This window comes from Aythya fuligula, chromosome 9, assembly GCF_009819795.1.
Source record: "Aythya fuligula isolate bAytFul2 chromosome 9, bAytFul2.pri, whole genome shotgun sequence".
NCBI classification, from domain to species: Eukaryota; Metazoa; Chordata; class Aves; order Anseriformes; family Anatidae; genus Aythya; species Aythya fuligula.
Genome location: NC_045567.1, coordinates 9681041 through 9706404, shown reverse-complemented (window position 1 = coordinate 9706404; position 25364 = coordinate 9681041). Strand labels below are relative to the sequence as shown.

The 25364-nt window shown below is 40.2% G+C and overlaps 1 protein-coding gene across 4 annotated transcripts in view; it reads left to right on the top strand.

The window, feature by feature from the left end:
• Positions 1-25364, top strand: part of GIGYF2 (GRB10 interacting GYF protein 2) — a 67833-nt gene that overhangs the window by 39715 nt on the left and 2754 nt on the right. Inside the window, exons 8-27 of one of the 4 annotated variants that reach the window (XM_032192912.1) lie at positions 4015-4214; positions 4306-4468; positions 4555-4755; positions 5270-5460; positions 6125-6284; positions 8201-8367; positions 8768-8856; positions 9862-9969; positions 10528-10625; positions 12676-12779; positions 13601-13762; positions 15572-15673; positions 18372-18530; positions 19654-19890; positions 20264-20386; positions 21002-21205; positions 21333-21538; positions 21833-21987; positions 23268-23437; positions 23822-23969. In XM_032192912.1, the coding sequence (XP_032048803.1) occupies positions 4015-4214; positions 4306-4468; positions 4555-4755; positions 5270-5460; positions 6125-6284; positions 8201-8367; positions 8768-8856; positions 9862-9969; positions 10528-10625; positions 12676-12779; positions 13601-13762; positions 15572-15673; positions 18372-18530; positions 19654-19890; positions 20264-20386; positions 21002-21205; positions 21333-21538; positions 21833-21987; positions 23268-23437; positions 23822-23969 (3147 nt within the window). Of the gene's footprint in view, positions 1-3996; positions 4215-4305; positions 4469-4554; positions 4756-5269; positions 5461-6124; positions 6285-8200; positions 8368-8767; positions 8857-9861; positions 9970-10527; positions 10626-12675; positions 12780-13600; positions 13763-15571; positions 15674-18371; positions 18531-19653; positions 19891-20263; positions 20387-21001; positions 21206-21332; positions 21539-21832; positions 21988-23267; positions 23438-23821; positions 23970-25364 lie in introns of all 4 variants that reach the window. The other 3 variants (XM_032192910.1, XM_032192914.1, XM_032192913.1) reach the window with 3 other exon arrangements.

Below are 25364 nucleotides of genomic sequence, written 5' to 3'. Positions count from 1 at the left end.
TTCAGGTTATTCATGTCTTTCTGGTTTTCAAAAGGTGCTTGCAATACCAACAGGCATTCTTGGAAGATCTCAGAATAAGTTGCTCTTGTACCTCTTGTAGGTAGTTACAAGAATGTCTCATCTCTTGTTAAATTTCAGGCGTCTCTTTGGTGCTGCTGTCCCTCTTCCTGGCCTGACGAGGTCAGTCTGGTTCACTTGCTTGCCAGAGTTGCAGGAGAGTTGAGCTGAAACAATGCTTTTTTCTGCTGCTAGGACAAGGTGCTGCTAGCCAACTATGCCTCTTGAGGGATCTTGGTTTGGAGTATCTCTGGTTTACACAAGGCTTCTGAGGAACCAAGGGAGGATTGTGGCTCTCCTGCTGTTACACCTTCGTAGGGAAACAAGGGAAACATGAGACACTTCTGTGGCTGAGGTGGATGATTGTTCTCTTTAATTTTATTTTTAAATAAAGGGTCACATTTGCTCTCACAATGGCATTTATAACCCTTATGAACATCCCAAAGGACTTAAGAGTTCTACAACGCAAGCAACCGTTACCTCTATTTCTAATCCTGTCCACAGCCATGTACTGCTCTGCCCTCAAACAAATGTTGGCTTGTACTAAAATTTAGCAGTGAGCCCAAGGGTAGATGTATTATCAGATGCTTTCTATTTAGAGCAGGGCTAAAGGGCAGATCTTGAAGGAGGTCATTTTCTTTTCCCCACTGTTTGGTCATGATTGTTTGTTAGACACTGCTACTTTGTTATGCAGTTCAGATATAAAGCCAGCTAGGATTGTACCTCATGATGATCAGATGTAGCATGTTACCCGGGAGTGGAGTATTTTGAGTGCAAGCCTGCATGCTTTAGCTTAAAAGGAAGCACAGAGACCTTGAAGTTCACAAGTTCATTCATCGTTTGAACTCTTTTTTGGAAGATGTTCTGAGGAAGGTTTTGAAAAGTAGTCTTAATTCCATCATTGGGAATAGTACTGCTTATTTGAATTTCTGCTGTAGTGGACAGCTAACTTAAATTACAAGTTAATTTTCGTATGACAGACTTCTTATTATACCTCTTAATTTTGATAACCCGCAGAGAAGTTGCTCATTTTGAGATGGAAGAGAACTGAGCTGATAGCTAGTCTCTTACCTTTGGTCAGAGTTGTATCTCAGTTTTCCTGTTAACAGGAGCTCCAGGACCATCAAAACAGTTCTAATTGCACCCTTGCAGTAAACAGTGAATTTAACTCAAATTGGTGTAGCTTAAACTACTTCTTTGTACTTTTTCTGCTGTTAGATAATAGTACTGATGATGTGTCTTGCCAAAAATCGATACTCGTCTTCTCAGACTGTCACTGTCATCTGTCTAGTTGGACCTTCCTTTGACGTGGCTCTGTGTGCTACCTAGGTGATTGTGTGCTGTTTGATTTTTACTTGGGGTGAGAACAGTTTAGAAGAGCGTAGCAGTTGTCACGCCTGAGTTTATCATCTTCTCTTGTTAAACAGAGTGCCTAAATTCCCACAGGCTGCTGTTTTTCCAGCTTGTGAATTCCTCTTGGTCTTTCAGCTGTGTTTACAGCAGGATGGCTGACCTAAATCTGTTCTGTTATGCTTTTTTTCATAGGCACAAAGGGTCAAGAGGATGGACTAAGACTGCTTCAACAGTCGTGTGTCCATAAGCATGATATTCTAGATCCTGTGGTTTTAGTTGAATCTAAATCTAAGTCCCTTGATGTACTGGAAGAAATCTGTTATGTGTCTGTGCTATGTTTAAACTGTTCCCTTCTTAGATGGCTACACTTAATTACAAGTGAGCAAAATTATGAATATTGGTAGTAAAGTGAAGAAAGGAATCTGCCTGACTTATAGATGAACCCAACACTGTTTTCTACCCTCTGCCACATAACGCAGAAGGATGTAAACTTGTCTATTTTTGCAGCATGAAAATGGTCTGGATTGCATTACCAGGCTTTTCCAGTCAGAGCTTATGGGGTTTTCTGCTTTTTTCTGCTGCTGCCTGTGCACTATGGCTAAAAGTCCGATGTGAAGTTTTCTTTCCTTGTTTTTTTTTTTACAATGGAAAAGTTGTTTTGCTAGTTGTGCTGGGTAAACCTGGTACCACTCTTATCATAGATCTTGAAAGGATTGTTGAACTGGGTTTACTATTTGAAAGAGGAATGTGACCATAGCTTTAAATTCCATCCTTTTTTTAATGATTTAGTGATGGCCTACCTAAAATGTCCCTTATTTCTCCTGTTCTATTTACTGTATTCATACAGTGATTGCCCTTGAAATTTGCAGAGCAAGTCCATTTTATCAGATACAGATACAAACCTTTTTTTGGTCTCAAAACTAGTGAATGATGTATTTGTGTTTTTTACCAAGTCATTCTGAAGGAATATGAATGATCTCTTGCCCAAAATTTCCCTGATAAGATTTTTGTGTTCTCTGAAGCAGCTCTACTAAGATCTTACGTCTTCAAGCATTTTAGAGAGTCCTTAACCTGTAATTTCATAAAGATATTTTTATGGTTGCTGCTCTTTTTTATTTTTGAAAGGCTTTTCAAAGGTTGAGCTGCAAGCAGAGGGGAATGGAGCATGATGCTGGCATTCTTTTCGGAAGACAATGCATGAAAAGGTTATTACTTGGGCTCCCTGGAATACTTATTCCAGCAGTGCATCTTCAGTGAGCCTTCATTTTTTCTTGCACGTCTTCTGAGTAGTTATTGATGAACAGGACACTGACATAAGAAGCCTAGGAGATGCTGTTCATTACTTATTAATGACATGAAAAGGCTTGCCTCAGAACACTGAGTTTCACATAACCAAGATGTTGATTTTTTTTAAAGGTGTAACTAGATTAAGCTATACTGTATACAAAATACATACAAATAAGCACATACAATATAGCAAAGGCTCTGTTGAAGTCTAACCTTTCATGTTTCCTTGATAAAACGTAATATTAAAATTCTCAGTATTTGCAGAGGGTCATGTTATTATGTTTCTTGTGAGACAAAGGTGGATTTTTTGCATGGTTAGTTTTAATACTTTAGGGTGTTTTGTAGGAACTTGCCTCATTCATATGAAACAAACAGAATGGAGGATGTTTTTTAATCTTTCTGCGAACCATTTGATACACAGTGAGACTAAATGCTGATTTCCACTGACTGCACAAAATCTATGACTTTTTCCAGAATAGAATGCAGCCACCATTTAAAGCACTAAAAACTGAAAATGTATTCATTTCTACTTTGTATCTTTCTGGTAAAAATAGCTTCTAGTGGATGAAGAGCTTTGAAAGTTGTTTACAATGCTTTTGCTCCCAATTTGTTTTCTTTGGCTGAAGGTTCTTTCCAGCATAAAGTTAGCAATATTACAGTCAGATGATTTTGTTAAGCTTGGCTGAATGAAGATGTCTTCTGAATATATTAGAATTGAATTAAAGTTGTGCTTGAATTTGGAAAGTTTTTCTCTTTCCCTTATGTATTATCATTCCAAGTTCCATGACTGAAAATTACCATTCAGGAGATTTAGTTCCTTCAGAGGGACTTGAACAGTCATCAGTCTTCTTTTCCATGCATATGCACAAAGTCCTCTCTGAGGGCTAGAGGAAAACAGCATGGGTGGTTTACTCAGGGTGTAGAAGAAAACGTAACATCTTACATATTTAAGCCAATAGTGGCTTGTAGAAGGAGGTTGATAAACTCAATCAGCAACCAGTGTGTGCCTTACTCTTATCCAGCATATTGTAGATGATGTAGCCCACCTTTTTTAGCCTCATGTGGTGCTTTTAATGGTCATAATACTATTTATAGTGTGGGGATGTACAATGTTTGAGTCTCCTCCTTATTGGTAAGTTTGTCCTCTTCTTTCCCTTGTCCCTTTAAGATGCTGCTTTACATGTGGCTTGTACCCCATAGTGGCTTTCTGAACTTGTCACTATTTGTCACCATCCACCCATTCCAAGTAAGCTAGTACCCCCGAGACTGTCTTGTAAAGTTACTTTCCCCCCACCTTAGATGGCCCTCGTTCTGCAGGCTGGCGAGAGCACATGGAGCGACGACGGAGGTTTGAATTTGATTTCCGGGAACGAGATGATGAACGGGGTTATCGACGAGTGCGGTGTGGGAGTGGCAGCATGGATGATGACAGGGACAGCCTCCCTGAGTGGTGCTTAGAAGATGCAGAAGAAGAAATGGGAACATTTGACTCCTCTGGAGCATTTCTCTCTTTAAAGGTAAAAAAAAAAAAAAAAAAAAAAAAAAAGCTGTCTTGGGTGTTCGCTTCACCTGAAGCGAATGGATTATGGATGCTTGTTTACTTCGTAGAAGGTACAGAAGGAGCCAATCCCAGAGGAACAGGAAATGGACTTCCGACCTGTGGAGGAAGGGGAAGAAAGATCTGACTCTGAAGGAAGCCACAATGAAGAAGCCAAAGATCATGAAAAGACCACTAAGAAAGAGGGAGAGAAAACAGATAGAATAGTGGCAGGTAAGGCAGACTTCTCTCACATGTGTTCTGTGCTACAGTTTAGAATTTCTGTTAATTCAGTTAAGTAGAACCATGCAATATTACAGAAGCAGCAGAAGAAGCAGCCCAAACATCCTCGCCAGCTGCCAGGTCAGATACCCCACCAAAATCCCAGCCACAGGAATCGCTACAGACAAGCCTTTTTGAAAGGAAAGAGGAGTCTGTCCCAGAAAGAACAGAAAAAGCAGAAGATAAAGAGAATCGAACAGAGAACACACCACCAGCCAAAATGTCCAATAGAGGGGAAGGTAATAAAATTGATTAATTCATTAGCTTTCTGTTACTCATTGTGATTTTACAAGCCTTCCTTAAGGATTGGGTTATGGTGATGAAAATCTAGAATTCACCAGCTGTTCTATAAACAAATACAAATAGGATTTAGTGGAAATGCCAATTCGGATGCTTGCAGTGCACCCACCTATACTTCAAATTGCAATGCAGTCCAATGAAACACAAGCTAATTGCCAGTGTGCCCTGTTGTGGTAGATCAGAGCAGCCTAGACAAATGTGTGTGGCCAAGGAACAGGATATGCTGATCTGTGCTGAGTACTGCGTTTGTTAGAACTAAACTGCTTGTTCCTTAAAGGCTTGGGTGCCTGTGCAGTATAAGGGTACCACTGTGCAGTCATTTACAGGAAGATGTGAAAATACTCCTGCTTTGGTGCTAATTTTGTGCTGTTGAAGTCTTTCTACAGTAAGTTCCTAAAAGTTGTTCTCACTTATGTTAAAAAATATTGAACTAACCTTAACAATTTTCTTTAGATTTGGCTTCTGCTGCTCAACCTTTGCCACAGATTTCTGCAGACACAGCTTCTCCTGCTCATCTTTCTCCTCCTGTTTCCAATTCAAATCCTGCTCTGCGACCAGTTCAGACACCTGTCACAGCTGCTCCAGGCATGGGCAACATTCCCACTGACCCAGATGATGAAGAGGGCCTCAAACACCTAGAGCAGGTAAAACTTCTCAAATTCCTTTGTTAACAATCACGAGACTGGAGGAATGTGGAATACAAGAAATACTTGAAGTGTGTAAAAACAAAACTGCAGATAAAATTTTACAGTCTGCAATGCATTCTGAAGCAATATTTCTTCCCTCCGTGATTTTCTCGGAGAATTCAAGGTTGCGGTAGTAATTTTGAGTTAACAGCATTGTACCCAGTGATCAAGAGCTACAGGTTCCAGGGCTTGTGGATATTGTCAATTAGCTTTATCATTTGTTTTAAACTACAAAATGGTATGCTTGATGTGCATACAAAAAAATAGTAAGCCAAGTGCCAACTCCATTTGTGGAAGTTTGGTGACTGCCAGGAAGCAGAGCGTATTCTATGCTGTCACTTCCATACATGTTTTGTTCTTCATGATGATATTTTGTTGGACCTTGTAGATACGCTAAACCTTTAAGCATGCAAACTATGCTTATTCATGATTCTGACAAGGTGGCAGACTGAGCTAAGGGTTTCTGGTGCTGTTACACCAGTCCTTGAGTTGCCTGTAGTTCATCGTTCCTGAGCACTTGGTAGTACAAGCTTGTAATATTTAGCACGGTCATTTTGGAATCTCAGTCTCTCAGCACACAACTAACTCTTGTATTCCTTGGTGGTTTTGATGTCTTCTGCAGCAAGCAGAGAAAATGGTGGCATATCTGCAGGACAGTGCTGTTGATGATGAAAGACTAGCAGCAAAAATTCAAGAGCACAGAGCAAAGGGTTCCTCTATGCCATTGTTCCATGAAGCCATGCAGAAGTGGTACTACAAAGATCCACAAGGAGAAATTCAGGGTAGGTCTGTGCCCTTTACACTTCCTCTTTTGTTTCACAGAACTGTTAAAGTCTTCGACACAAAATTACCACCAGCAGATACTGATGCTTGTTGTTAGTAAAGCAGCACAGGGAATTTACCTCCATAGAATGAGGTTTTGAAAATGAATCCTTCTTCCCATCACTGCCCCCATCAGCATACTCAGTGTGTCCAGAGTTAAATATTATGGCTAAGGCTTGTCATTGCTTCCTGTTTCTGTAAACTGAGGTTAGACTAAACTTACCTTTCATGCCAACAGTTATGTGGGTTTGCAGATAATAAGGGAGAACAAGAATTTGCAAATTCTGAAACTTCTTGAAAAATCAATGAGAAACATTGAAAGCACTTGTCCAGTCTCAGCCCAGAGAGTATTCAAGAAAGGAGAATTTTTTTTAGAGCAAAAGGAACAAATTTTCACAAGCCAGTGCTCATGTGTAGTCTCAATTTTAATTGTACCTGAAGTCCAGTGCATGATGAGTTCCTGTAATACCTACTGATCCATGCTTGCCATTTTCACTTAAGTCATCTCATTTCTTTCAACACAACGTGGAACAGGCCTTTCCTATAGATATTTGCATGTTTCCTTTCTGGAAGCACTTTAGGTCTTAGGGCTCTGCTTAAGCAGCTGCATAGCTGTCTCACAAAAATGCAGTTAACGAATAAGTTCCTTAACTTGCTGTATTTCATTATGTGTTGTAACTTCTAACATTGCTTAGTGCAAATGGCTTCCTCAGCTGTGAACTAGATAGGATTTGTGGGTGTGTTACTTGTGGGATCAGTGCCAGTCTCTTGCCTGCAGGTGTTACGCATCTTTAAGATTCCAGGGGTGAACAGAAAACCCTGAAGTTTGCTAAATATACGGGGTTTTTACTTGCTCGGTGTGCTTCAGACTGTTAGTTGCTACTGGGTGTTTAATGCTCAGTGATGGTTTAACAGCTTTTTGTTAAGTGATTCTTTGAATTTGAACTCTAGAAATGAATGCTCCCACATAATTTCCTCTTGGGATACTGCTTGTGGTTTCATATTCTGTGAGGAATTATCTTCTAAAGATACTTCATACAGAGAAGGCAAGAATTACTGAACACTTGTGCTTTTCAGAAAATATTTTTGCAATGCTTCTATGTAGTTACTCTGTTAAAGAATTTTTTTTGTATTGGCTTTGTCTCAAGTAGAATGTGTGGAATTAGTATATGAGTTTCTCCTTTGAAGGGAGTGACTGAAATCTTGCTCAAGAAAAAGAGAAATTGGTAGGCTTTTGAGATAATGAGGAAACTAGTTTCTCCTTACATATTAAAAAATCTAATCTTGTACCCAGAGGGGGGTTCTGCTCATTTAGTCAGTTCCAAAGCAAAGTTTGTATAAAACACATGAATTCTGCCAAATTGAAGGCAAGGGTTGAAACTGGCTAAGATCACTTAGTTACCTTTGATCTGTGTGTGGGCACAGTGGTGCTTGTGATCTTAGTACCTACTAGCTGATAGTACAGCTGAGGTCTGAACTGGAAATTGGAACTGTTAACCTGATGTTAAGCCTGAAGAAGTGAGCTTTGCTGCAAGGCAGGATGTATACCAGCTGGATTGAGCCCCCCAGCACTGTGGCTACTCAGCTTTCATCTCAGAGCTGACTCATCTTCCTCTGTTGCATGGTAAAAGCCATCATACACTTCTCAATAAGGGGCAAATGTTGCGGCCACTGTAGTGATCCAGGTATGTGCATTGATACTCTCCTCCAGCATTGAATGTAGACTGCCCAGGCAAGTGGATAAGACGGATAAGAATTTCCTGATGTTAGGTACTATTACTTTAACAAGCACTGTGCTCTTCTGTTTCCATTAAACTCAACTTGGCCTTCCTTCCTCTTCCTCCCCCCCCATGTGTGTTGGTTGATATTATTTCAGGTCCTTTCAGTAATCAGGAGATGGCAGAGTGGTTCCAGGCTGGGTATTTCACTATGTCGCTGTTGGTTAAGAGAGCCTGTGATGAGACTTTTCAGCCACTTGGAGACATCATGAAAATGTGGGGCAGAGTTCCCTTCACTCCAGGTCCAGCACCACTTCCACATCTGGTAATTATGAGACAGTTAAAATATTCAAATAGCCCTGTAATAAACTGAAATGGAATAATGTACATACCAAATGATCTGTCCTTTAAATGCAGGTGCTCTGAGCACCAAAGTTGTAATTCATCACAGGATTCGTTTTTTAAGATGAGAAAAGACACTTAATTTAAGAATGGGAGTTTTGCTACATTGGTGACTGTAAGGCTTAGTCTTTGTGCTGTGATACATCGAAGTGTTGTGTGTTTCACTCACTGTACTACACCCTGCTTGTAAATGTGAATCTTTATCTAGGTGTTTGTTGATTTGCTTTGCTTTTTCAGAACAGGATGTAATTTTATATTGCTTGCATTTGGAGTATGCTACTGTTGCTGTATGTTAAAATAGTTTGTTTTATTCCTAAACATAGGGTGAGCTGGACCAAGAGCGTCTGACTAGGCAACAAGAATTGGCCCTGATCCAAATGCAGCACCTCCAGTATCAGCACCTTCTTATACAGTAAGATTGCCAGTTCCAGAGATCTTCTCGTGGCTGTGTTCCTCTCTGTATTTTTAATCATCAGGGTTCAGCTTCTTGTCACTGTTTCCTCGGGCAATGGGGATGGTAATGCTTCACCTCCAACAGCAGTAGCCTGCTTCCATGAGCACCAGAGGCCTGATAGGTTACCAGATTAGAGCAGAGAGCAGCTGCTTCAGGCACACCATGCAGAGTCTTTCTTTGTGTCATGCATAGCTACGTTGGTGGAGCTTGCTATATAGGCAGCTGTTAAGGTCAAACTGAATCCCAGCTGTCCTTGTAATGCACTTCTGATGTTTGAGCAGGGGACGGCTGCACATCTCTTCTGGAGTTGGAGAAGGCCATAAACTTACTTTGGTCTATTTGCTTTTTTAAGATTAACGGAAGGTAACTGCTGGAGAAGAGCAGGTTGTCATCCATTTTTTTTGTCAAAAGTTGTCAGCTGCAGTTCAGTTCTGGCCAGTTCCTAACAACTTATTTTGTAGGGGACTGGAGAAAAGAAAGCACTTAAGTAAAGCATGTGTTGAAGTGGTCCTGAAAATATGTAACAATTATGATTTTTAAATACGGATTGTCAGATTATTTGATAAGACGAGCCCTGCCCATGTACTAGGGAATGCCTTGACATACTAGGGAAGAGTGTTTGTGTAGGTACCAGATTAATTTATAAGCAGTTTCTGTGTAATTTACAGAAAAATGGAAGTTGTGTTGCATAGCCTAGAAACAAAGTGTTGGACAGAAATAACCAGTATGTGTAGTAGAAGACAAAGAGAATGGGTTCTGCACATGTGGGCAAGGTTGTTGTGTGCTTGTATTTTGATTCTTTCCATGACCCACTCTGTGGTTTCCTCTAGTAATTAGCATGTATATTAAATTGGTCAGTGGGCGTTAGTCCTAGAGAAAGAATCTGTGCAACTTCTGCAACCTAGTCATTACATAGGTAAGGAAGTGAACAAAATACCAGTGATTCTCTGTTTTCTTTTGAAGACAACAATATGCACAGGTGCTGGCTCAGCAGCAAAAAGCAGCCCTCTCATCCCAGCAGCAGCAGCAGCTTGCTATTCTCTTGCAACAGTTCCAGGCCCTGAAGATAAGGTGAGTTAACCCAGATGTAAACTGAATGGCAGTCGCCCTATATTCTGGCTGTATGTGTGTAACTCTAATCTTTGTCAGTGGGCATCATATTCAAGCTTGCTGGTATTTGGGCATTACATGTTTCAAAGACTGTATGAGTATGAAGCAGCTGCAGAATGTGTAATACTTCCTTATATATGTAGCTTTTACCTCAGAATATGTATGAAAGTGAAGAAAGGAAAATCTTATGGCTGAAATCAGACCTTTCTGTCAGATCTGTTTTGCTGGTGACAGAATGGCTTTGGCAACTGAATTCTGCAGTGCTAGGTACTTTTATCTGCTAACCTATGGACAGCAGATGCAAAGCTGTAATAGTGTAGCTGGCTTAGTCCTTGACTTGGCAGCAGGGATGAGATGAGTGAGAACTCTGCAAGCAAGTAGTACTGTCTGCATCACATTTTTGTTTTAAATAGAGGTGTGCAAGGAAAGGAGTATGTTACAAGTTTCTGAATCTCACGCGTGTTCAGAGCATTCTTCTCCCTGGAAGTGGCATGTTGACTCTTCCTGTTGGTATTACAGAATATCTGAACAGAACATGATGCCGCCTGTTACAAGGTCTGTGTCAGTGCCGGACACTGGCTCTATATGGGAACTTCAATCAGCTTCACAACCTACAGGTAAGATGCTTAGTACTTGTTAGGTCTGTTGAGAAAAGTTCATGGATTAAAAGACAGTACCTTTGAGATAATTGCTCCCTTTTTGATGCTAGGAAAAATTATTTCTGCATTGGTATTTTGTAACCTGGTCAGGCTACTTTGCATTGCCGTTTAACTTACATTTGAGTGATACGAAGATTCCTCACAGGGTGATGATGTGAAGTCTGGATCCAAAGGGTTTGAGCCTTACGTTGTGAAGGTGTTTCCCTCTGATGGGAGGAGTTGGATTAGCTGGTTCTTGTTTAGAATTTTCATAGAATCATAGAATCATAGAATATCCTGAGTTGGAAGGGACCCTTAAGGATCATCAAGTCCAACTCTCGACACCGCACAGGTCTACCCAAAAGTTCAGACCATGTGCCTAAGTTCACAGTCCAATCTCTTCTTAAATTCAGACAGGCTCGGTGCAGTGACCACTTCCCTGGGGAGCCTGTTCCAGTGTGCAACCACCCTCTCTGTGAAGAACCCCCTCCTGACGTCCAGCCTAAATTTCCCCTGCCTCAGCTTAACCCCGTTCCCGCGGGTCCTGTCACTAGTGTTAATGGAGAAAAGGTCTCCTGCCTCTTGACAACCCCTTACGAGGAAGTTGTAGACTGCGATGAGGTCTCCCCTCAGCCTCCTCTTCTCCAGGCTGAACAGGCCCAGTGACCTCAGCCGTTCCTCGTACGTCTTCCCCTCAAGGCCTTTCACCATCTTCGTAGCCCTCCTCTGGACACTTTCCAACAGTTTCATGTCCTTTTTATACTGTGGTGCCCAGAACTGCACACAGTACTCGAGGTGAGGCCGCACCAGCGCAGAGTAGAGCGGGACAATCACCTCCCTTGACCTACTAGCGATGCCATGCTTGATGCACCCCAGGATACGATTGGCCCTCCTGGCTGCCAGGGCACACTGCTGGCTCATATTCAACTTGCTGTCTATCACGACCCCCAGATCCCTCTCTTCTAGGCTGCTCTCCAGCGTCTCATCGCCCAGTCTGTACGTGCAGCCAGGGTTTCCCCGTCCCAGGTGCAGGACCCGGCACTTGCTCTTATTGAACTTCATGCGGTTGGTGATCGCCCAGCTCTCCAACCTGTCCAGATCCCTCTGTAAGGCCTTTACGCCCTCACTTGAGTCCACAACTCCTCCAAGTTTGGTGTCATCAGCAAACTTGCTCAAAATACCCTCTATTCCTACATCCAGATCATTTATAAAAATATTGAAAAGTACCGGCCCTAAAATGGAGCCTTGAGGGACCCCACTGGTGACCGCCCGCCAGCCTGACGCAGCTCCATTTACCATAACCCTTTGGGCCCTGCCCGTTAGCCAATTGCTCACCCATCGTATGATGTTTTTATTTAGCTTTATGGTGGACATTTTGTCCAGTAGGATCCTATGGGAAACCGTGTCAAAAGCCTTGCTGAAGTCCAAAAAAATCACATCAGCTGGTTTCCCTTGGTCCACCATACGGGTGATCTTATCATAAAAGGAAATCAGGTTAGTTAGGCAGGACCTACCCTTCACAAACCCATGCTGGCTGGGACCAATAACTGCTTTGTCCCCCAGGTGCGCCTCAATGAGTCCAAGAACCAACTTCTCCATGATTTTACCAGGCACTGACGTGAGACTGACAGGCCTGTAATTGCTAGGGTCTTCTTTCTGACCCTTCTTGAAAATTGGCACAACATTTGCCAGCTTCCAGTCTACCGGGACCTCTCCAAATTCCCAGGATCGTTGAAAAATAATTGATAGAGGTTCCGCAATGACATCCGCCAGCTCTTTCAGCACCCGGGGATGAATCCGATCCGGACCCATGGACTTGTAGGGATCCAGGTGGAGTAGGAAACCCAACCTTGTTGGTTGAATAAGCATTCTTCTACAGAAGATAAGGTGGCCCTCTAGTGACTAAAAATATTGCATTATGATTTTAGTTCATAAAATATAATAACATGCACACCTTTTTCCATTTTCAGTTACTTTTCATTGGTGCACTTATTTTTGCTTGTAAATGTTTGTTTTCTTTACTGTCTAGTGTGGGAAGGAAGCAGTGTCTGGGATCTCCCCATCGATACTGCAACTCAGGGACCAGCTCTAGAACAACAACTTCAGCAGCTCGAGAAGGCCAAAGCTGCAAAGGTCAGAAACTGTTATGTATTATAAGGAGTCGGCATTGCTGTTCTGCAATGTAGGTGTGTTTCTTGAGCTCATGTAAGACCTCTAGCTTTTCAAATTTCAAGCCACGCTGTTCAATTTGATTAGATACTCTATTTATGGGATTTTCAATGAAAACGGGTTATATAAACCAGTGATTAAATCCTTTTTCGACTGCTGTTTGGAAATGACTGCAGTGGAGGTACTACTGACCTCTAAAGTAGTGGTTGTATTTTATAGTTGTTACTTAAAACAAACAAAAACAACAAAAGATGCAAAAAACACTGCTTCATTTGCCACCTTGGTTTTAAAATGGGATCATCATGAGCTGTCATGGCAAAGCCTGAGTAGGAGCAGTTAGTCATTCTTTTAGTTCTACCATCTTCTCACCAGAATTGGTTTGGGGAGTAATTCTACTTGCTGGGATGATTTCACAGTTACTCTAGGATTAAATTGTTTTGGTGAGTTTGGACCTGTCTGATTCTGTATGTTCCCAGAAACTGATGATTTTATGATGACTGCAAAGCAAGTCCCTACTAGCTTCTTAAGTCAGAGCTTGTTTTAAGGAGCTGTTGATGAAAGACTTACTAGAGAACTGATGCTCATTAGAGAACAGAAACTCTCCTAGACATTATTGCAGGAATCTGACCCCAGTAGGCAGCTAGTTCATAGATAACGTTGCAATTAAGGGAGAGCATCTGTCAGAGGCTTCATTTGTTATGTTATATGATCTTAACAGAGAAGCCCTGAGAATTGGTGTAGGAATACCTTACCTGCATCTGAGTGTAGTTTTATGTGAATTGTAGCTAGAGCAAGAGAGGAGAGAAGTGGAAATGAGGGCCAAACGAGAGGAAGAAGAGAGGAAAAGGCAGGAGGAGCTTCGGAGGCAACAAGAAGAGCTACTTAGGAGGCAGCAGGAAGATGAGAGGAAGCGACGGGAAGAAGAAGAACTGGCCCGCAGGAAGCAAGTGAGTTTCCTCAATGCAGTTCATCTCTAATTTTAATACTTTATAAAAACTCACTTTAAGAATCCTGTGGGGTCTAACTAATCTTTGATAGGTGTGTATGAAGACAGTTATAATTTTTTCATGTGAGTATATGAAATGATTGTTCTTGATTTTTTTTTTTTTAAATTCAAGATCCCAAATTGCCATCTGAGAAATGGGCTTTAATGGTTTACTTCAAGATAGGTTCTTTTTTGTGAGCGGAGAGGCTTTCTTCCATGTAGAATATTCCTTCCAAGTTTCTTAGGAGCAATATTAGACTTCAGTTAGTTGCCCAGTTATTGTATGTGTAATCTTTATTGACCATTTATGCAATGTAGTGATATGATATGTTAGGGACTAGGCTGCAGACTAAGCATCTGTTTTAAATGAATCAAATGTAGAGGGATATACAGGAAAAACAACTTAATGCAATTTTTTTTTTTCCTTCTTTAATTTAGTAAAGCATTTTTTGCTGAAAAAATTATCTGGGTTATGTCTTACTATCAGCTTTATTTTCTTAAGCTGATATTTAGGAAAGGAAGGGATATAGTTTGGGAGCAATGGGTAAGCATATTTGTTAAAAATGAATGATACGGCCTATGTTTAATGGGAGAATGTATGTAGGATTTACGGCTTGTCCCTTCTTCTTAGGAGAACACAGAGGCATTACTAGCTTAAAGTTTCTGGCAGTGAATTCTAAATTCTGCATAGAAGAAACATTAATTGTTCTTTAAGCATAGTAGGAGGGAAATATGAAAGTTAGTTTCCACTACACATAAAGGATAAGGAGCAAGCACGTTGGTGAGCTTATTTACTAAGAAGTTAGTCAATAAATGGCCTATAAAGTAGCACATATATTACAACAAGAAGTGTAATAAATAATTTTTTCTTCATAATGTTTTGTATGTGCTTAGGTAATTGTAAAATTGCACTTTCTGATTTTAATGGTCAGACATTTCTGAAGAGGTGTCTGGAATTGTTAGTTTTATTTGTAGCTTGGTAATAGACCTTAATTCATTCAGTGTTTGGATTTTGTCACCAAAGATGTATTTTAACAGAACGTAGTGTGTTGCATAGTTAGCTCTTACGGTATCTTTAAGAACAAAGTCTACAACAAGTAAATGTCTCCCTGCTTTAATATATCATCTTTGTGTACAGCAAGTCTTGACAGTCTCCAGTTGGAAAGCATCCTTTGCAGGATTTACGGTAGCATTCAAACAATAATATACTCCAAAGCTTAACTTTTGAGTTAATTTGCTACGGATTTGTTTTAGTAATAACTAATTTTTCAGTTATCACATGGTATCTCAATGTGTTTCATTCATTGTGGCTCCAAATAGACTTGGGATATGCTTCTCAGACTAATAGTTTTGCCATTGTGTTTAACTTCTTAGAAATGTCCATTAAATTCTGAAGTTCATTGACCAGTCTAGATTTGTACAGTAAGTAACCTGACTTTCCCTTTTTGCAATGTCAGTAGGAAATAATTATTTAGAAGGAGGAAGCAGAATGGGATTGAAAAACGGTAACAAGTATTTTAGCTCATTACCAGTGTAATAATTGCAATAATGCAAAATTCTGAGCAGGAATGTATGAAAAGGTAAGAAAGGGTTTAAGCGCTTCTCTGGAAAGAGAAAAATATTCTTTATTTAAATTAAAAACAAACTGGTCTTATATTTGAATCTGACTTCTGTACTGGAAGGCATTGTAGAGTCAGGGATGAACTGATTTATTAGCATGGATTTATACAGAGGAGATGATGCTTAACAAATTTGATTAACTTCTTTTGAGGAGGTGACAGTGAGAGCTGAGAGGGGTGAAGCAGTAGACTTAATCTGCCTGGACATCAGGAAGGCTTTTGATGTAATACTGCATAAAAGGCTAGTATATAAGGTTAGTAAATATGCTGTTGATGGTGAATTCTAAATAAAAAAAAAGAAATTCAATTCTGTAGGATGAAATGTCGTACCAAATGTTGAATCCAGTTTTGTTCTTAGTTTTCATCAATTACCTGCACTGTAGAATTACAAACAATATTTCCCAGCTTGTGTAGCTTCTTTCTTTTTTGCTTCTGATGTCATATCTTCTATTTTGTAATGACTAATCACTTTCAGGAACACAATTTGAGGTTTAATAATTTTACCTAATAATTGAGTTACATCTTTACTGTTCCTCTTCAGAGCATTTGGCCCAAACATGAATGTTACAAAACTAAAAGATTTGTAAGCCCTATTAACATAGGCAAGGGGAATTTCAGGTATTACCAGCTGCAGAAGTTCTAGAATGCTTTAAGAAAGCAGCCACTACTGAAATCAGAATTACTACTTAAGGATATTGGGAAATACTGTAGGTATTTCAAAAAATCTGAAGTAAATTGTATACAAAGCAATATGTGTGCTTAAAAAATAATTTTAAGAAAAGAGGTGGTTAATGCTCAAGAAAGCTGGGATTCTCCAGGAATCAGAAGCTATGAATATGGGAGCAGCGAAGACCAAAGGAGCAAGTCTGTATTTCCCATAAAAGTAATAGCAGAAAGCTGGAGAGCTTTCAACAGTTTTGGTCGTAAGCTCAAAATAAAATACTGAACAATAAGAAAGATGCAGAAGTAAACACTAAGACAGCCTTTCCTATAGCTGTGAAGAGCGGCTAGAAAGAATAATCAGATATGTGGCTCCTGGCTTTTTATGACCATGCAGGTTTTTTCATTTTGATGCACTACTGTTCATCTTTAGCTCTCTAGGGGAGAGAAGTTTTTTAATTCTTGTCATTTATTCAGCAATGCCTCTTCCAGGATTCCCGAGGAAGAGAGATCCCTGCAGTTTTGTTACTGTTAATCTCATTTCCAAAAAGCAAAGTAGGGCAGAGATGTCAGTGAACTGCTGTTATGTAGGAGGACTTGGTGACTTCGTTCACCTCTTTCAGGTACTCCATGTTATGTCGATAACTAGTGCCAAACATCCCCCAGCCTGGCTGATGGCTGCATGTCTTGAGCCAAGCTCCTGGTGTGGTCTCTAGTCAAGCAAAATACTGGCACACCTCCAGCCTCCTCAGCAGACTTTTCAGTAAAAGCAACAAGAAGCAGAAAATTCTCAGCACTTGCACTGGGACACTTGGTTATTGTGACTTGACTGTGTATGTCCCATTAATTTAGTTACAGGCCCAGGTTACAAAAATGGTCTAGATGTCGTGCATTGTGCTCAAAGCTTCTCTGAATGTGTTAAATCAAAGCCTTAAATGATTAAACTGGAAATAATTCACAGGCTACTGTTTTAAATCCAGCTAGTAGAAGACTTTACAGCAGTAAAATGGGTATGAAAAATGCTTTGTCTACTGGACAGTTACATTGTAGACATCTGGAGTGAGCTGCCATCAGAGAGAAACCTGGTCCAGTTGGTATTACAGTTTACCTATGCCATGTCTATATAAAGGTTTGATATGTAATTTAGTATAAGGCTCTTAGATTTCAGAATTCTTGTTTTACTGGAGTTCAAAATTAATACAGCTATCTCACAATTAGTCTCCCTTAGTTCTTTCTATATTATTTACAGAAAACTTTAAAGAGTACATTTGCACAGTACTGATTATTCAAAAGGAAAATATACTTATGAAAGCTTAAATTCTTGTCCAATAAGTAGGACAGAAGAGATGAAAAAACAAGGTGCCCTTTGCACAGTTGCTGGATTTCAAGGATTGGAGAAGGCAGCAAAAAGAAAAGCTGTTTTATGCAATGAGAGGTCACAACTGGGGAAAAGCTGGACAGGAGTGCACCTGCTCTGTGGTACACAAGAGACCGGCAGAAGGCTGGTTGTACCCTATTCCTCTAAAAACCAAGTAGCAGAATGGAAAAATTTGTTGATCTTGACAGCATTAGGAAAGGTTACTGATGTTTATTTTTTGGTTAACCAAATCATTTTGCTACTTGGAAAGCAAAACGTAATGGAAGCTATTTAAATAACTTAGTGATAGGCCAAAACCAGAGCCCTAGAGACATTTCATTGCCTATGATATTTAAGTAGTGTAGGATGAGGCCGATCAAAGCCCTTTCATAGAGTTCCATACCTCTGGGGCTTGCAAAGATTCAGTGTCCTCAAATATGCTGGGCTTCTTCGGCTTATTTGTAGTGTCTGGACATATGGTTTCAGTTTTGTAGTGCACTTGTTTATTAGTCAATGTTTAATAACTCCTCTAAGTAGGAGAAATTTCCACTTATAGCCAACAAGTCAAAAAAGGAATTGCTGAGATCACATTAAAATACACATGTTCAGGTTCAGTTAGACTGGAAGGAGGAGTTCTACCCTCCTTTGTTTTCATTCTCAATGTTTTTAAAAAAACAAAGATAATGCTTGATTTCATGTATTTCATTAGTCATTAAAATAATTCATTTGTTTATGAGATGCATCAGAAAACCTGTGACTTGTGGGTCTTAAACTTGTTCAGTTTGCTTAATATTTTGTTTTGCCAGTGCTTAGCTTAAACTTAAGGATCTTTACTTGAGGCCATTCATCTGGCTAGACCATGTTGTAGTCTGTGTTCTGATGTGGTTCATCAATGACTTGGTATTTATAGATTGACATTCTGTTCCCAACTCCAGGAAGAAGCCTTGAGGCGGCAACGAGAGCAGGAAATTGCACTAAGACGGCAGCGAGAAGAAGAGGAGCGGCAACAGCAGGAGGAAGCACTTAGGAGATTGGAAGAGAGGAGAAGAGAAGAGGAGGAAAGACGGCAGCGAGAAGAATTACTTCGTAAACAGGTGAAAACAAGCTAAGGAGATCGATCTATTATGTTTAATTATGGAGGCTCCCAGAGCCAACAAGCTTTGAAACTAGATCCATGCCTGAGAGACCATCAGTTTCTGGGGAGGAAGGCAAAGCTCACAGTCATTACCTCTCTCCTCAGTTCAGATAAAATAATCGGAATCTGATCTGCCCTGTGGAAAATTTGTGTTGAATGTGTTTTCCTTCATATCTGAGTATTAAGAATGGCTTTGCAGCATAGTACTTCTAGTTCTTTTTTCAAAAGAAAGGTAGAGTACAGTACTGGAATAATTTGTTTTAAATCATCATTTTACAGGTGTTTACCATAGTACTGTTTTTAATATCATCTGAGATCAGTTTTGCCCGTCTTTCTGTATTATGCCAAGGCTGTCAGCGTTTAAGCTTTTTTTCCCCTTCTATTGTCTTACTATTAACTTTTTTTTCCTTTGTGGTCAGCCTTAGAAGCTTATATTGAGGAATTTGAGCTTTCAGCCCCCTTGTTGATACTGTCACAGGCTCTACGTCAAATCTTAAAATGCAAGTGGCTTGTTAACTTCTAGTCCATTTAGGATCTGTTAGTTACTTAAAAATTATTTTTCTGGGCCCTCCCTGATGTGATGTTCCTCACCTTTTCTGGCCCACCACAAAGTCATCTTGTTTGTTACCAGAAGCATCTTTTCCTTTGCAGCTCTAGTTTTCATTAGTAAACATCACTTTGTCTATTTTTTTCTTTCATGTTAAAAACTTTCTTCCCTGATTTCTGTCAAGTTTTACCCTATTGAAAGTACACCAATGCTTGGCTAAGTTTTACAAGCAAATAGAATAAGCTCAGACTGCAAGATGCATGACTTCTAGAAGGAAAGTGGTTCAGACAATAAGCTAGTCTGAACTAAAGGTATCATTCTTTTTCAAGTCCCTTGGTGGAAAAATGGGTGAACTTGTATTTTGAGAGTATTTAGCCGATATTATCATGCTTTCTTGCATGACAAATGGTAAACTTAACAGCACAGAATAAAGGCACAAAGGCCCCTTTCTTCTGTTAGCATCTCAAATCCAAAGAGCAGAAGTAGTTCAGGTTTTCTAACTCTAAGACTTTACTTTTCCTTATGTGCTGGGAAGGAAGAGGAGGCTGCAAAGTGGGCACGTGAAGAGGAGGAAGCTCAACGGCGACTCGAGGAAAGTCGGCTACGCATGGAAGAAGAGGCAGCCAGGCAACGGCTTGAAGAAGAAGAGCGAAAGCGCAAGGAGCTGGAACTCCAGCGCCAGAAAGAAATAATGAGACAGAGGCAGCAGCAGCAGGAGGCTTTACGACGGCTACAACAACAGCAGCAACAGCAGCAACTTGCCCAGATGAAGGTAAAGTGTTCCTATGGCTTAACCTCCTTCTTAACTTAGTGTGCTGTGTAAAACCACAACAAGAATTCTATACTACTATATATACACTATATATATAGTATATAGTATACTACTATAGTAGTGTAGTAGTATAGTATACTACTATAGTAGTATAGTAGTATATATACCATAGTAGTATAGTATACTACTATATATATAGTAGTATATATTATATACTACTATAACATTTTATACTTTCAAATGTTCGGTTGAAGTTTAAAGGTGGCCTTTCTTTTCCCTGTGCTCTGAGCTTATATTGATTTTTATCATGATTATACTTCAGCAGTGTTTGTTAAAAGGTTTTGTAATTCCTAATGGTGTGTTTTTGTCACAGCTCCCTTCATCTTCAACGTGGGGTCAGCAGTCAAATTCAGGAGGTTGTCAATCCCAGAACACACTGTCATTGGCAGAAATACAAAAGATAGAAGAAGAACGAGAAAGGCAGCTTCGAGAAGAGGTAAATACTAATGCTAAGGGAGCTTAACTTGTTAGAGTGGACTCCACTGTGAGCCTGCTTAACTGTTGGCTAAGATATTAGAAGTGATGGTGAGGGTGAGGGTTTTTTTAAATAGTATAATCCAGGTAAAATCTCTTTCAGGCGTAAGTTCAGTGAGTACTGTGAAGGTTTTTTATAGTTTCTAAATATAAATATGTGAAAAGGTGGGGAACTCTATCCTTCTCTTTAAACCTTAGGAAAGTAATATGTTCAATAAACAATATAAAATGATTATATCATCTATAGCATATAACTTGGCAAACATGCACGAGACCAGGACATGTTAAAGAAAAATAAGTGGTAGGAGAAGGTATTCCTCCAAGACCACAAATGCTTAGCAGACAGCATTCATAATTATTAGACGAGTTCATTCTGTTTTGGGCTAATAAACAGCTTGTTTTCCCTAGTTACTTAGTGCATCCCTATTTGTAGGAAATGTAACAGCTCAAAAATAATACTATTACAGAATTCTCCAGAATAAGATGAAATCAGTTTGAAAAAAAAAATCAGCAAGAATTTGGAACAGTAATGATCTCCTGATAGTATGGACAAGCATTTTTGTCTTGTTTGCTACAGCAAAGGCGTCAGCAGCGTGAACTAATGAAAGCCCTCCAGCAACAGCAGCAACAACAGCAGCAAAAATTGTCAGGCTGGGGTAATGTCACCAAACCAACAGGCACTACCAAGTCCCTGCTGGAGATACAGCAGGAAGAGGCAAGGCAGATGCAGAAACAGCAGCAACAGCAGCACCAGCAGCCAAACAGAGTCAGAAATACCACGGTATGTCCACTATTTATCTAATCAGTATGTGGAAGTTAACAGATCGTGACAGTTTTCCGTGTGTGTTAATTACTGCTCTGCCAGGTCTGGTGCTAATACCCAGGATCTCTTTGTTATGTTTCAACAGCACTCTAACCTGCACACCAGCATTGGGAATTCAGTGTGGGGCTCCCTAAACACTAATCCCAGCAACCAGTGGGCATCTGACCTAGTCAGTAGCATCTGGAGTAATGCTGATACCAAAAACTCAAACATGGGTTTCTGGGATGATGCAGTGAAGGAAGTGGGACCTCGTAACTCGACCAATAAAAACAAAAGCAATGCCAGCCTCAGGTAGGAACTGGGGAAGGAGCTTGTGCAAAAAAAGGCTACTGCTCCTGAGAGGATGACTTAGCAGTTACAGTTTCTTGATGTATTTTACTTTGTGTCATTCAGGATCTCTTTGGACAACAAAAGTAGCTAATAGGTAGCCATTTATTATTTATTTTGGAATCTCCTTGGTAAATTAGTTCTTTAAACAGTACTTGCACTGTGTAAACTAGTGAGCGTTGTATGTAGTGCTGTGCTGTATACTGTACTATTGGTAAGTGTTAGTTTATAATGTATTATGCCTTTTCTTTATCTCAGTAAATCTGTAGGTATTACAAGTAGGCAGAATAAGAAGGTAGAAGAAGAGGAGAAGCTGTTGAAATTGTTCCAGGGGGTTAATAAAGCCCAGGATGGATTCACTCAGTGGTGTGAACAGATGCTTCATGCACTCAACACAGCCAACAACTTAGATGGTAAGAGGTGGGAAGGATTGCAACTACTCTGCTGTGGAAAAACAGTATCTGGTTTGTTTCCTGAGCAGATAGTTCTGAAGCGAAGTAATGACTTCAATCAAAATAATGTTTAAAATGGCATCATTAGCTCTAAATAGGGGTCTGAAGAACTGCTGTATCATCTTCTCTGGTTTTTGTAGGACTAAATATTGCACATCAAAGGGTGCTTGGGAAGAAATAGTTCCGAAGTATGCCATGCAGAGCTTCTGAGAACTTCTTGGTGGCGAATGCAATATCAGGCTGATGAGTAGGGATCCAGATCACTTTTAAGTGCAGACTAAATTATCACATGTCCCTGTGTCCCTGTGCAAAGCTTTTTTTTGTGTGAAATTTTTTGCCCAACTGTGCTGCAGGGCACATGGAGTAACCCCACTCAGATCACAAACTGGTACCTCCATTGTAGCAAAGCTCTGCAGGCGTTCTGCTGCCTCCAGTCTTGACGTGTGCAAATCCCTGTGCTCCAGCATCTGTACGCTGCACAGCTGTGGCTCTGTGCGGCCCTTGGACATGACTGTAGAACCAGTGCTGCTCCAAGAGCCAGGATTGCACCTCACACTGAGGCAGTAGTGCAACTTTCCTCCTCGTGGAGGAGAAAATCTAAAAGTAACCTGACCCCACCTGAGATCCAGTAATTAGTTGCATCTGATGTCTGAAGAGGCAGTGGCTCTGCAGTGCTGCTGTGTGTCATGTCTCTGCAGTGAGCTGCCGTGCTTTTGAGGTTGCAGTTGTCTTCCTGGCTTTCTTTGCCCTTTTCCATGTTTAAAAAGACAGCTCAGTTCAACATAAGTAGTTTAAAGAAAAAAGGATGATAAAGGAGGCTTGCAAATGAACTACCTGTTGAACTGCAGGTGTTTGTGGGTCGTGTCAGCCACTGTGGAGTGTGTTCTTGTCATCCTTCAGCAGAACGGAGAATGTACTGATGGCAGCACTATGGAAGGGAAGAGCATTACCCATTTAGGCCAGGCATTACATTTGAATGAGTTTATCAGCCCGTCAGCTTTAGACTCTGCCAACATATCCCTAGGATTTTTTTCCTTCTCATTACATTCACTAGCTTTCTTATCCTTGCTTTCCCTATAGAATGAATGAAACATTGTGGGACTCTACCAAGTTTACCAGGGCAAGCTGTTTGTGGGTACTAGACTAGCAAATATTTCAAACAAATCCAAAGGGTGTGGGTTTTGCATGCACACATTCATACATCTGCACGCACACGCTCATGGTCTGTCTTTTTCTTGCAGTTCCCACGTTTGTTTCTTTCCTGAAGGAAGTAGAATCTCCCTATGAGGTCCATGATTACATCAGAGCATATCTTGGGGACACTCCTGAGGCCAAGGAGTTTGCCAAGCAGTTTCTTGAGCGCCGTGCCAAACAGAAAGCCAGTCAACAGCGGCAACAGCAGCAGCAACAGGTAAATTTTACTTGCTACAGTCCTTAGGAATGTATAAATGCTGTATTCCAGTCTGAGGAGTTGGCATTTCCGATTGATTGGTAGGAAGGTGAGCAGGATTTTACAGGCCATGTGAAATGCAGAGAATAAAGCAGATTTCAAACATACACTGCAGACTCAAGTATTCTTTGTAGTTAACAGCTGAAGCCCCCTATGGATCAAATAGTCCCGTAGCATGCTGATCCAGGATATACTTCAGGAAGGTAAGGTAGCTATACTGGATGGATGCATCAGTGTCTTAGTGCTACCACATGTGATATAGAATGTGATTTGGGTTCTCTGTGTTTTCAGTATAAATAAACACAGCTTAATTCCATTTTATAATGTATTTGCTTTGTTTTCTAGGATTCAGTGTGGGGGATGAATCATAGTTCGCTACATTCAGTCTTTCAGACCAATCAGAGTAACAACCAGCAATCCAATTTTGAGGCTGTGCAGAGTGGGAAGAAGAAGAAGAAACAGAAAATGGTCCGCGCAGATCCTAGCTTGTTAGGTCAGTTTAAATTTTTAGAAACTAATTGGTTTTTTGTGGGAAAAGCCTTGAGTGTAAAAATCATGTTAACCTAAATAGGAGTGTTGAGTTCAAGCAGAAAAGGTAGTTGTTGAAGTGTTCTTAGAACTTGTTTCAGTATTAGAATTTTTAAAATAATGCATCAGTTTCATGTAAAAGCTTTTGTTGAATGCATCTGCTGCTGGAACAGTTCAGGCCTTAAATTTGTGCTAAGTAGAAGACAAGATAGTGATGTAGATGACTAATGACACTTCTTGAGCAGAGGAGTCTCTTGTGCATTCATTCTTTGTCCAAATGCAATCAGCAGATCAAGAAAAGGGGTCTAACAGAGAACTTGTTGCCTGCCCTTGATGTCAAGAACAGGCAGATTTCCAGTGTCTGTTAGTGAGTGTGTTTTGAGGGTAAATTAGGAGTGGGTTTAGTTGCCTGAGAAAAGTCTTGTAAAGTAATGGGAAGAGATGTAATTTAGTTGTTTTTTTCCTTTTAAAACAATATAGTCATTAACATTATTTTTTGAGAGACGAAAACAGCCCTGAAGACTTCAAAAAACATATTTTCATGTATTGTAAGTTTTTGGTCTCTGAGACAAGGAAGCTGCCTGTCATGGACACGTGGCTATTCTCATAGATAGCCTGGATCTTTAAGAGTGCAGCAGAACAAACAAGGCCTTTAGGTATATCTGTTTTTGAAGAGTTTGGAATTGGAGGCAGTGAAGATGCTGACATCAGTTCGTAGTCTTTTTTGTTCTCTTAATTTTTGTGAGGACAGTTGTTGGCCTGCACTTACAGCATTGATGGAAAGGTTTCTGTTAAGTGGCCTTTAAGAAAACAGGGGCATTGCTTAGTTCAATGCTTACTGCTCTCACGTAGATATATGTGTTGCTGAAGTATTCTTGTAGAACGAATGTGTCCCTATTAATTTTGTGTGATGAAATGGAAACTAGGGCACCACACTGAGCAGGTATTTGGTGTGCTGGCACTGCTAAACTCTTACTCGGTTCGTAACAAGCTGCTTTATACACCTGCAAGTTGCTGCCTTTTAAGGTTCACAGGACCCTGCCTTTGTTTTATATCTTCCTTTTTTGTTATCAGCACAATCAGTGCTTTTCAATTAAATTGGTTTCTGCTTTGAAGCGTAATGAACTCTTCAGTAGAATCCTGATGTATTCCACCCCTAGATGCCAATCTAGTGAATCTGATGTAGGTGATCAGTTAGATATTAAAAAAAAAAAAAAAAAAAAGCACTTGGTCAATTGATATTAGAAGTCACTAAATGCAGTTATGAAGTTTCAGCTAAGAGAGCTAACATGGCAGCTTATTAAAAATTAGTATGCTCTTACAAAATTACAAAGATCTCTAGGTAACGTACTGCCAGGAG